Source organism: Micromys minutus (assembly GCF_963924665.1).
Source record: "Micromys minutus genome assembly, chromosome: 3".
Classification (NCBI taxonomy): Eukaryota; Metazoa; Chordata; class Mammalia; order Rodentia; family Muridae; genus Micromys; species Micromys minutus.
In genome coordinates, this window is record NC_137972.1 from 2,613,843 (window position 1) to 2,626,902 (window position 13,060).

The following is a 13,060-nucleotide window of genomic DNA, read 5'->3' on the forward strand; positions in this document are numbered from 1 at the left end:
TGCAGGAATAGAAACTCTAAGACAAATTGGTACCAAAAGTGGGGTATTCCTGTGACAACCTGACCATGTTTTTGGGAGGACTGTGGAAGGACTTTGGAACTTTGAGCTAGAAGAGTTATTGGGATGTTAAGAGTTCTGTGGGATGTTTTGTAGTTGGAAGATAATGTTGAGAACAGTGCAGAAGATGAAGGCCTGCCTTGGGAAATTTCAGAGGGAAGATTAAAGACTTATCAGGGCTGTTGCTATTTTAATTGTGAAGATTCTGTGGTTTTGGTTAGCTGGGACTGAGAATCAGCTGTGATTAACAAGATACCAGAACTACTAAAGCAAAACCTTTGCAATGCTGGGACTATTGGTGCTGGTTGGCTGGAGCTGAGAAATTAGTGGTGATTAAGAAGAGACCAGAATCACTGAGGTGAAATCTTCTGGGAACTGTTTTCTGAGAGCACAAAGAGGATGTGTTCCAGAGATAGCCAAGATTGTACCTCGTGCTGTGGCTGGACTTGGTAATGTTTAAGAGTCACCCAGGTGGTACTGGTTTTGAAGGAATGAAGGGGTCATGGAGAGCAGCTGAGGCTCAGCACTGTGAGAGGCCATGGAAGGCCATTGATGAAGGTGCATCCTCAGTGGCAATTAGTGCCCCGGGACTGACAGTGGTGTTTTGGAGATACCAGTATCATGAGATTACCACCAAGAACAGCCATGGCAGTGGAGAGCAGGCAGCTGGAGCCTAGAAGACAAAGTGTGTGCTACAAAGGGCAGAGCTGGAGAAGTGACCCAAGCCCTTGGAGGAGCCCAGAAGTTTGTAAGTGGATCCCAGACACTGGATGGCTAGAGATTGATTTTGCTTTTTGATTGTGACTGTGCCCTGATATTTTTCCCTCTTGAAGGAAGAAGTGGAGCCCACAGTTAAGATACTTTGCATTGTAAAAAGACTTTGATTTTTAAAAGAGACTGGATATTTTAAAGGTATTGCAATTTTAATATGTAAGAATTTGCAAAGACTGTGGGACTTAAGGTTATTCAGATCTTGGGGATGAAGAAAATGAGGGTTGAGGCTTAATAGTGGTGTATTTGTATGTCAAGTTGACAAGGGACAAACTGTACTGGCTGGTTTTGTGTCAACTTGACACAAGCTGGAGTTATCACACAGAAAGGAGCCTCAGTTGGGGAAATGCCTACATGAAATCCAGCTGTAAGGCATTTTCTCAACTAGTGATCTAGGGGGGAGGGCCCAGCCCATTGTGGGTGGTGCCATCCCTGGGCTGGTAGATCTGGGTTCTATAAGAAAGCAGGCTGAGCAAGCCAGGGGAAGCAAGCCAGTAAGTGACATCTCCCCATGGTCTCTGCATCAGCTCCTGCTTCCTGACCTGCTTGAGTTCCAGTCCTGACTTCCTTTGGTGATGAACAGCCATGTGGAAGTATAAGCTGAATAAACCCTTTCCTCCCCAGCTTGCTTCTTGGTTGTGATGTTTGTGCAGGAATAGAAACCCTGACTAAGACATTTCTCCTGGGAGAAATTTTGAGAAATGGACTTGCAACCCAACTCAGAGTTCTGGTCAACACTGGTCTGTTTCTAGCTCAAAGCCCAAGGATGGCCTTGTGTGACAGAAATATTCACCCCAAGTGGGCAGTAATTTTAACTTTACTGCTAAAGATTCTGTAAGAACAGTTTTCAAGGCAGAACCAGCACTCGTCTGCCCACCTGAGCAGCCTGCTCCACAACTATGATCGGAGCCTTCCCCAACAGTTGGGTTAAACAACGGCATAGCTAAGCCTACGATATTTTCCAAAATTCATAAAAATAACAAGTATCCAATCTCAAGCTTTCAAGAGAGTAGCAGCGAATTTCTTAAACCGGTTTGGCTCCCGGCTGGTCACATGCACCTACCCAAGAGCTCTCTGGATTTGCAAATGAAAAGACACACACACATGCCTTGACTAGCTCAGTGGCTGGGTATTTCTAAATGTCCCCATAGCTGGCACACATTTCTTTCCGGTATTCCTGGCAAACACCTCCTAAATTTATGTTTAATCTTTGCTGCCCTGTTACCTTCTGGGTACCCCCTCCCCCCATAGGGCTACTTTTCCTTTCCACCTGCATTACTGGGTAATTTTCTTAAATCTGATTCCTCTCCCTCCGAGTCATGGAGATTCTCCTCTTCCTCCCCTCCCTCTCTGTCCCTTGCCCACACAATCTGAAAGTCCCACCTCTGCCTTTTTGCCCAGCCATTGGCTGTTCGGTAATCCTTTATTATCAATGGACCAACTGGGGGCAGGTACTCTCAGGTCTGGAAGAACGGCTTTGAGAGCCAGATTGAGACAAAGCATTAAAACCAATTCCCAGCACAAGAGGTTGAATACAAATTATTATACTAATGATACTTCAAATGACCTTTGCCGTCAGCCTCCAGAAACAGCCCGGGAAAGGAATCCTGGGGAAGACTCCTGGGCTTGTGCAGCGGGGTTTGTGACTGGTGTAGAGAATCCTCAGTGCATCTAGATGGACAGATCTGCTATGGGCTTCTGGAATAAAAAGATGGGGGTTTGAGCTTGGCCTAAGACAGGGAGGTGTGGCAGAGAAGACACTGGGAGAGGGAGAGAATGAGGGGTACAGAGGAACTGGAGTAGGGTCCTTTGAAAGGGGGTATTTAGGGAGTTCTGGTTAGTGCAAGCCCTGTATTGTTTGCTAACCTAAACAACTTCAGCAAAGCTTCACTCTGTTCTCAATGACTTGGGAATTGTTTTTTAATAAAAGCCAGCCAGGTTTGAAAGTGGTCTCAGTTACAGAGCAGAGCTACCCAGCACTCAAACTGTGCACTCGGCTCTGTGGGGTTTTGTTCTGCTCCTATTGCACACAGCCCATAATAATCCAACCAGGATGGGAGCATGGTCTCAGCTCTACCCCACAACTCCTGGTGACACACAATTTTTCCAAAGGTTAGGAACACCCTCCCTTTAGACACAGCACCTGAGTTTAGCCACAGTCTGGGTTGAGATATGAAGAGACGACTCTGTATTTCTTCATAACCATTTTAGAAGTCATGGGCCTAAAGAGCAGCAGCTGGGCGGGAGCCAGAAGCACAGCACACAGCTCTGGGAACTCCTCAGAGCACAAGGAACTGGGCTCTAGCACCCGGCAGTGGTTCCCAGTGTTCATCTTACAGGCGGGGCAGAAAGAGTGGCCCGCAGCCTACTGGCCATGGCGGACTTTAAGGGCAGGATTGTAGTTTTCTCCTTGTCACAGGGTCTCACTGTCCGGCCCAGACCAGGCCTGCAGGGAGTCTAGAGCACACTTGTTTCTAGGGCCTTCTGACTAACTGAAGATTCTTGGAAGAACTCTAATTTGGCTTCAGGTATCCATAGATGTACAGTGAAACCGACCCTGGTACTAGGGACTTAAATCCTGATTTCAGTCAACCACTAACCAGGTACCAATTAATTAAAAGTTGATATAATCATATCCAGTAACAGGTTGGGGGAAGGGGTATGGGGGGAGGCACTTTCTGGCTCATTATTTTCTTGACTCTCAGAATTTTGTTTTTATTATATGAGTACCTGTGCCAACAGATGTCAGTAACCTAGCATGGGTACTGGGACCCAAACTCAAGTCCTCAACAGGAACAGTGTTCACGTAACTAATTTCTCTCTTCAGCACAGCAAGGTTCTCTTAAAAACTCAAGTTGTGTGATACTTAAATCTCTGTGGCCATCTAGCTTGCTCGCTCTCTCTGAGCAAGGGCAAAGCAAGAGTTAGTGCAACGGAAAAATCCCCGTACTTTATGTTTCTGTGCGCTGAGCTGACTACCCTGGAACAGAGCGTCTGACCTTGTGCTGAGACCACTTCCTTACTGGTGCACCCATCTTTGCCTTCCTTGTGTCACCCGCACTCATTATCTCAGGTGACAGCTCCGTCATCACATTCCCGTATTCTCACAAGGTTCTTGATGCATAGGGAGGCTCTGTGCCTTGGGGGTAAGAAGTACTGGTGTGGGGCTCCAGGGCAACATCCTGTGTTCCGATGGTTCCATCTCTTTACAGAACAGTTGTAAGGCAATGCATCGGGTAAGTGAAACTATGCTTATGAATGTAAGTTGTTTCATTAGACATTTCTGAGAGTTGGATTTAAGAGCCTGCAAGTTTGCTCTCTTCCAATTCCAACCCTGTGTTCCCAACCCTTCTTGCAACAGCATCGTCGATCCATGCTGGGGGCGCTGGAGCAAAACTAGTCTGGAGTGGTGCTGCTGGAGTACAGGGGAGTTTGCCGGTCTCTCTCTGGCAAGTCCTGGTTGTGACTGCTACAGCGAGGGACACAGTATGTGGTAGCTGAGTGGATCCTCTCTCTGAACTGTTCTGAGTACCGCGCTTACTGATGCCCTTGGGTTCTGACTCACTGCAGGGGCTGCATGTAAGACCTAAGCCCAGCAAACACCTAAGGTGACAACTTACAACGCTTTCAGTTAAGGATCTGAGCAATTTTAAGCCTGGGCTTGTTCAACTGTCTTGATTCAAAACTTCAAATACTTTAATCTTTTTGTGATGTGATCGTCAGGTGTAGTAGGTATTTGGAAATTTTACTCACAATATAGTAGTTACGTTTTGGATAACACTAGTCTGAAACCCAACAACAAAACAAAACAAACACCCCATCGATAGCTTTTGTAAATGTGGTTTTATTCTCGTCTGCCGTGAGTGAGGAGGCTCTCGCCCCTGCCCAGCAGTGTTCAAAACACTGGGTGGCTCAGCAGCCTGAGAGTTCTGGACAACTGCTGGATTATATTGCTTTAAAAAAAAAATAACCACAATACACTTCTATTACTTTATTCCTTTATCTCCTTCACATTTTGTAATAAAAATCTAAAATATTTCTAGTAGTCTCAAGTGTGTCATATTTATTAAGTGTTGGCTTCTTTAGAATTTTTCAGAAATAAGTGCACTTCTACGGAGAAATTTAATTTTGAAATAAAATGAGAAATGACCATGATCAGAGCGAAGAAGCCCTACCGTAAGCCTTAGCAACCAAGGAATGTATTTAATATTCCCTAGCTGACATTTTCACTAAACAGCTGGTTACACCTTACTCTGGACAGCCCAGGATTTCATCCACCTGCACACTTAGTAACTGCTTCAGCACAAAGGTTTTACTGAAAAGATACAAGTCTCTGTTCAATCAGGAAACCGATACATCTGAATTGTTAGACACATTTTCTGTATCCTTAGAAAAAACCCAAACTACCGTTTATAATAAAACCTCTTTGATTCAAAATAGAGATTAAGAGAAAATGTCACTATGCCCAGTTGATTAAGATAGGGTATTATCACTTAAATTACATTATTCTCCTAAAATATGGGAAAGATACAATGGAAAAAGTAATTCTCAGGGGATCTCTGCAAATTATTTGTGTAATCTGCACCATGTCTCATATTTTTGCTTCAACAGGCAGTCTTTTGGGGCCTTTACACTAGTGTAGGGAACACTTCCAGGAGGGATTCCTGAAGAGTAGGAAGCCATGTTAATGCCAGGGGAGGTGGCAACCAGCAAAGCAAACTTCCCAAAATGCCTCTCCACCACCAGCAAACCTGCCAGCTGGGGTCAGAAGAGTCTGTCCCTACATCATGCAACCATAAGCCCAGTAATCCTCCTCTTCACCCATCTCAGCCTCCCACAGCTGCCTGGACTTGGCAACACCGTCACCCTACTGTAGTCAGGTGCTAAAGAATTTGGCAAGGTCTCCTATCCATCCTGGTCACCCTCACACTAGGAAAGTCCCATTTTAAAAGAAAAGGTAGAATCCCTATAGCCAGGGGTCTCTGCTGCTACAGTACCCTTGAGACAGGCGCCTGGAGAAGCTCATATACCCTGCAGATATTAAGGCAGTTAACGTCAAGGAGACTTAGCCATCATTTTCAGTGTTTGCCCCAAATACTCGGCATAGGATTGATCAGGCTACAGCCAAGCCAGTAAATCAGTAGGTGGTGGTGATCTCCAGATTCAGCAGCAAAGTGGGGACACACTGGGTGGCCTTAAAGGACTTCACCAACATACATCAGAGCTGATGACCTTGGTGAAAGGGGGGTCACAAGGCATTGCTCAGTCCCCTCAGGAGAGTCATTCTTCCCATAAAGCCTCACTGCATCACATCACAGAAGATAAACATTAGCCATTCCCTGAGAAGTTACTAAAGCTACAACTCACAAAACTACATCTCTTCAGAAAGTTGTTTCGGAATCAAAATGCTAAGCAAGAAAAGATGAAGTAATCCTTAGGGAAATACCCCACGAATCTGATGCTGACCTTTCTGCCCAGTCTCCGATCACGCCCTCTCAGCCTGGACCCACTACCCTCAGTTCATTATGGGCTTTAACCACAGTGATGAGCTAACAGCGAACAGGGCTGGCCTCGGTCAAAGGTCCATGGAGTGAGCTCGGCACTCCCCCACAGCCACTGTCCAGGATCTTTGGTTCATTGGAGAACAATGGCACTAGTGCTGTCAAGGGGACAAAGGGTCACCAGCATGACTTGTGCCACCTCTGCAGAAAGCCACAGTGAGTCACACCCTGCTCCAGTGTCCACTGACTTGATCAGAAGTTTGACATTTAAAAAAATAGTTTAATAAAAACCCACTAGGTTCTACAAGCAGCTTTCATGGTCATTTCTGAAACTCAGCTCACCATCCTCCAATTAAAACAATGCTACGACCTCTTATTAAAAATGGAGGCCTGGGTCACAGAAAAGTAGCTGACAATCACTCGGTGCGTCTGCCTGTGTGCACGCCACTTGTCACTATCTCTCAGCACCAACAGTCTTGGAGTGAAGGTGAGAAATGTCCTCACCCTGACAGAAGCTCATCTTCCCTACCGCAGGGTCTGCGTGAGAGCGTGACAGGAATTCTAATGTCGACGTCAGTGTCCTTAAGTTCCTTGGAGCTCGCACAGAAACTGTCTTCATGTAGAGCCTACAACGTCCGAACCAACAGGGCAAATGTTCTAACAGCAGCTACAGAAGATGGCTTTTCACTGATTCTAGATCCATGAGCTCTGCAGTGAAGCAGGGACACCAAGAGCGACCTCAGGCCACCACGGTGCCCACAGCACTATGCAGTTCTGGCTGGATTAGTGTTGCAATTGGAAGCGCAGCACACGGGCAGAATGGACCTCTCAACACACACACAGACAGTGCAGTGAGGAGGGAATGTCTGTTCCTTTTGTTCCGGTACCTTTGTATAATAAAGTGAATACAAAAAAAAAAAAAAAAAAAAAAAAAAAAAAAAGCAGAGCAATTCCCATAGCGGTAGCAGCCTCAGATTCCCAAGCTGTAGGCGTTCCTCTGGCTGGAGAGCAGCGGTGTCCTGGAGCGCCTGGTGCCGGTGCCGAGCCTGGGGACGCAGCTACCTGAGTTCTCCTGGCTGTGGGCAGCTGTGATCATCATAATTTCCCCACTTTCATGTATGTGGGAATGGAGCCTCGCTGGGTCAGCCCTTCAAACCTTTTGTAGGTGTAGTTGAGAAAAACCCAGTCTTTGGATTTGTAGTCGGACTCTGTGGTGTTCGGCACTAGAGAGAAAAGAAAGTCAACTAAGGGCCAAGGGACTTCATTAGTGCTGCATCTGTCACCTCACGGTGGCAGCAGGGTGGACATGCTTGGGAGCCTCTTACCTGGCTGTAAGATGTCAGACTCGGGGAAGTCGTCAAAGTTTGAAGTGTCATCTATACTCCGGATTTCTATAGGGATGGCTGCTGGTCTTTCCCTGCAAAAGGCAGTTAGTTCGCAGCCATGAGGAGCTGTATTAAAGGGTCACAGCATTAGGAAGGTTGAGAACCACCCTTAGACTAAGCACAAGAGGCAGGGCTGCCTCCTCTCAGTGTGTCTTCCCTGGAGGCGCGACTGTGATCATCTTGAACTTGTAACTGTCCAACAATCCACTCTAGAAACGTCTTGCCCACTGCAGCAGAGGACAGAAAATCCAAGGGTGTCTGACTGTCTGCTGTGGCTCTGAACTAAGCTAAGGAATGTCAAGATGGTTAAGACGGAAGTTTTACATGAAGACTTTCTCATGCTTCCGCCCCTCCCCCAGCACGGAGACCAACAGAGCTAGGCAAGTAGCTATCCACCGCTGAGTGGCAGTCCCGGCCTTCATGCTGTGTTTTTTTTTTGAAAAGAAAATGAAAAGAGAAGGTACTTTACTGAAAGTAGGAGACAGGGAAATCTATCCAAGTGAATTAGGGCTAGAATCTTAGTGACGACTAGTAAATACAAAAAACATCTGCGAAAAAGGGGGGCATACATATTTGTGATAAAATCTGAATGCAAAGCTTATCAGTCATATAAACTTTATGAGGACCAGAGAGGTTAGGTTAAAAAAATTCATAAAAAATGCCTTCTTATGCTAAAAGCATTTAACTATAGAAATAGTTTAAAATGTCATTTAAAACTTTTAAATTGGCCAGGCTGTGGTGTTGCAAACCTTTAATCCTAGCACTCAGGGGCAGAGGCAGGCAGATCTCTGAGTTTGAGGCCAGCCTGGTCTACACAGTGAACTCCAGGATAGCCTGGTCTACACAGTGAACTCCAGGATAGCCTGGATTACACAGTGAACTCCAGGATAGCCTGGTCTACACAGTGAACTCCAGGATAGCCTGGTCTACACAGTGAACTCCAGGATAGCCTGGTCTACACAGTGAAACACAAATAACAATAAAAGCAAACACAAAAGCCAACAACAACCCCTCCAAAACAGAACAAAAAAACCTTTAAAATTGTATTTATACACACACACCACACCATGTCGCAAGTGTAGAACTCAGAGGGCCACGTTCAGGAGTTGCTTCTCCTCTTCTACCTCAAAGGACCCAGGAATGGAACTCAGATTATCTGTCTTTTCCTGCTAAGCCACCCCATCAGCCCTTTATCAGCCTTTTACAGTTTAGTATGTCCTTAAACAAAAGAGATTTATTTACTGTGTATAGAGTATTCTGCCTATAGGTATGCCTACACACCAGAAGACACGAGATCTCATTGCAGACGGTTGTGAGCCACCATGAAGTTGCTGAGAATTGAACTCAGGACCTCTAGAAAAGCAGCCAGTGTTCTTAACCTCTAAGCCATCTCTCCAGCCCCGAGGTTTTTTATTTTTAGGTGCTAAGTATACCAGGTTATGAAAAAGCCTGTACTGGCCATGCTTGTACAAGAAGACTCAGCTGAGTGGAAAGGGCGGCAGGCAGGTTTCTGTGACCTAGCTTTCCAGTCCTGACAAGCAGTGTGAGTTTAGGCAGCTAAGCTCTGTGCTTTTATAACCAGCATGCTGTGTCTCGAGCGCATGGGCACGGTACTAACAGTGCCTCAGGGTAAGACAAGAGATGTGCAGCACAGGCTCAGGAAAGTACTGGGCACACAGTGTGACCTCCAAGGAAGACACCGAGAAGCTGCAGAGGCAATGACTTCTCAGAGGAGGCAGCACTACCTCTTGTGCTTAGTCTAAGGGTGGTTCTCAGCTTTCCTAACACTGAGACCCTTTAATGCAGTCCCTCATGTGGCAGTGACCCCTACTTCATAACTGAAAATTTGCTACTGTTAGGAATTATAATGGAAACATCTGTGTTTTACAACAGTCTTAGGTGACCCCTGGGACAGGGTCATTAAATTCACAAAGGGTTCACAACCAATAGGTTGAGAACCACGAGTCTAGAAGAAACAGAAGTGCACTAACCACTAAATCCAGAAGTTGATGTTTTATCAGCTTGGGCTGCAGAACATACCTTATGTGCCCCCAGTCTACACCCTCAAAGAACGGATGACCTTTGATCTCTTCCACACCACCATTCCCAATTCTGTTTTCAGAATCAGTACAAAATCTAGAAAGAAAAACGAATTACTAGGCACATTTTTCACTTCAAATACTCTCATAGTTATTACTTTGAATGTTTTTAGATATCATTTTAATTTAGATATTGAAGCTATTATGGGAAATACAGAGAAAATACAAATTACCTATAACCCTATCCTTTAGAGATAACCGGTAAAACATTCTGAAGCTACTTTTCATCTTATAATAATGTTAATGTAATAATAAAATTAATAATACAATAATAAAATGTAATAATATTGTGTTAACACAGTAATAATTATTTTAACACCTTCCTTCAGTGACTATACTAAGAATTTTGTAATGCTGCTCAGTATTTTCCTGTGAGGTAAGTTTTGGAGACCTGTATACTGAGATATCACTGTCCCATCCACTGCTACTGCTGAAGACTTGTGTAAGTTTCAATTTTTCACAACTAAAATAACATCAGAAACATACCTCTTTACCTCACATGGTTATATGCCCAATTAAATTCCCTGAAATGAAACTGCTGGGTCAAAGGTCATGTACAGCTTAACAATTTTATACCACATGCTGCCAGTGGCCACTCACAAGGGTTGCCACAATTCATGCTCCATCCAGCACTGGTAAGACAGTCTTCTGCTTGAGTTCCTGTGCACTTCTATGTCAGGAGCTTCTGATACATTTCTTCTCCTTTCTGTCTGACACACTGAGTCCCTGTGGTCTAACAGGAGCCACACTTTGCTAATAATATTACCAGGATCCAATAAGATCTCTTCTCTCTTCTGAACGCCATCTTCCCACAAAGTTCTTTTAAAGTATTTGCATTCTGAGGGTCTAGGGAAATAGGTAGTCAAGAGCACTTGCTGCTCTTACAGAAGGCTGGATTCAATTCCCAGCACCCATGCTGGACGGCTCACAACTATCTGTAACTCCAGTTCCAAGGGCTCTTCTAGCCTCATGGGCAAGTGGTACCCACATACTTACATATAAAAATAAGAATCTTTTCAAAGTTTGAATTTTCTAAAACCTTTCTCTATACTGACCTCCTTGACTAGTCAGATCTGCAGTGTTTTTCCTCCAGACCTTCCCTGCCTCAGAGACACTGACCATTCATGCACGTGTCACATTTTAAGAGCAACTGACCTGAGAATCAAGTCCTTGGCTTTTTCAGAGACGGGCACTTCTGGAGGAAATGCCAGTGTCTCCTTCCAGCTCATAACTTTTCGGTATGTTTCCTGAGGTGTCTCGGAGCAGAAAGGTGGGAAGCCTGAGCGTCAGAGAACCAACAGTTTATCAGCTTTTATGATAATTCAAGCAGACCTACAGTATGTGCCACAAGAAACGAAACAGCACTGAGTGTTCTACAGCAACACCGCATGCAACTTACTATAAATTACTAATCAAGTCCATATGGATTTAAAACCTCACTTCACTTTATCTGAGCCCTGCATTTCCAACTTGATAAAGGAAGCCATGCTAATTAACCACCTCCTACCACAAGATCCCCAGGCAGTTTATTGGATATTTATTTATATGTATTTAACACTGATAAACATGAGAAATAGGTTCAAAATGACTATGTTCTATTTGTCTTTAATAGTTGTTCAAACAATGGCACCAAAAGAGATGTGTGTCACCACACACACAAACAGAACCTACCTATTAGCATCTCATACATAATCACCCCCAAGGACCACCAGTCACACAGTTTGTTGTAGCCGGTCTGCATGAATACTTCTGGAGCAATGTAGTCTGGTGTTCCAACCGTGGAGTAAGCCTACAAAGAGGCAGAGTGTCAAACTGCATCCTGAACCACTTATAAAACATCTGAGTATGGCTTACTACAGGAGGAAGCACTAGACAGAGGAGACAAGTTTTCGGTGACAGGTGACTCTGTGTTACATGTAAAGCTGACTGAAAGAGGCTGAGTCAGGCACTATGCATACAACACAGGACTTTGGCCCCAGGAGAATCCCTGTGTCCACTTCAAAAGGAAATAAAAGGCTGACTCCAATGAGCCAACTTCCCTGCTCACTACTCATGTGCTTTAGGGTTCTCTCAATACCAGCTCTGCTCACCAAAGATCCAGGTAAGGGACCTACAACAGCTCAATCTGAGGATGAAACAAGACAGGATCAAGCTCTGTAAGCTAGAGGTGCCCTCCTTGTAACCTGGCTCCAGGCATCCCAGCAGGAGCTGTCTGAATGCTCCACATCAAATCCTACAAAAATGACTTCTTAAAGACAGCAGCTCTCAAGGAGGGGTACCAGTGGACACCTGTGACAGCAGACTGTCATTTCAAGGACCTGGAAAACCACAAGACTAGCAGTTGGTGGGCTGAAGAAATTTCCTGCTCCAAACATCTATGAAGTCCCCTGTCCCTTGGGAGCCACTGACCCGAGGTGCTGACTCCTGGCCCCCCGAGGAGTCACTGTGTACAGGTAGAAGCTGCTACACAGGAACATTCTGTGAGTAGGAAAATCACTATTCATAGTATTCACTTCTTCCCCTTTAAGAATAGCACGTCTGTAATATTCTTCTCAAACATGAAATCTGATTTAAAATGACACATTTAAAAATAGAATGTTTTCTCCTTGATGCACAGCTAAGTACATTTCTAAATCTCTGCAAGTTCATTAGAATATGAAGGTTGTCACTACTTGGCAAATGAGCTTGAAAATGCAAAAGGTTATTTAATTGTGCTGGAGGTGCTGGACTGCTGCTACCTCTCAGTCCAGCGTGTCCCAGGGGAATGGGAAGGCAGCAGCTTCTTCACTGTCTACTTGACCTTAACAAATACTGACAAAGGTGTCTGCATATGTTGGGCATCATATAAGAAACTAGGAAAACAAGACAAAACCACTTTGCTAATTGTAAACATTCATATCCAGTTAACCACAGAGATGCAGAGAACAAGGGAGCAGCTCTTATTCTCATTAAAACCCTGAGGGAAACAGCACAGGAGGAGAAACAGCCCTACCATCCAACACTGAGGGGCTGGTTTGCCTGCTGACACTGTTCCACACCCCGGGCTTCCAGTTCCCTTGGTTAACTAAGATGGTAGCCGTAGGAGCTACTGCACAAGCAGTAACTGAAGCAAACAGGAGTCAAAGGAAGGTTTGAGTGAAACCAGCTGACCACAAACACCAGGCTAAGAATCAAAGCCTGCAGCTGGTTAAGACACCAAGAGGCCCTGGTAAAAGGACTCAGCATCTAAAGGAAAGGCCAGTGCTTC

The 13,060-nt window shown here is 45.0% G+C and overlaps 1 protein-coding gene across 2 annotated transcripts in view; it reads right to left on the minus strand.

Annotated features, from left to right (window-relative positions):
- Positions 1 to 4,683: 4,683 nt before the first annotated feature.
- STK38L (serine/threonine kinase 38 like) overlaps positions 4,684 to 13,060 on the minus strand; it is a 52,499-nt gene continuing 44,122 nt past the window's right edge. For both annotated transcript variants that reach the window (XM_080914559.1, XM_080914560.1), the window contains 5 exons: positions 11,485 to 11,602; positions 10,969 to 11,092; positions 9,755 to 9,850; positions 7,655 to 7,746; positions 4,684 to 7,552 (listed from right to left, as the gene is read on the minus strand). In XM_080914559.1, the coding sequence (XP_080770685.1) occupies positions 7,425 to 7,552; positions 7,655 to 7,746; positions 9,755 to 9,850; positions 10,969 to 11,092; positions 11,485 to 11,602 (558 nt within the window). In that variant the 3' untranslated portion in view covers positions 4,684 to 7,424. The remainder of the gene's footprint in view (positions 7,553 to 7,654; positions 7,747 to 9,754; positions 9,851 to 10,968; positions 11,093 to 11,484; positions 11,603 to 13,060) is intronic.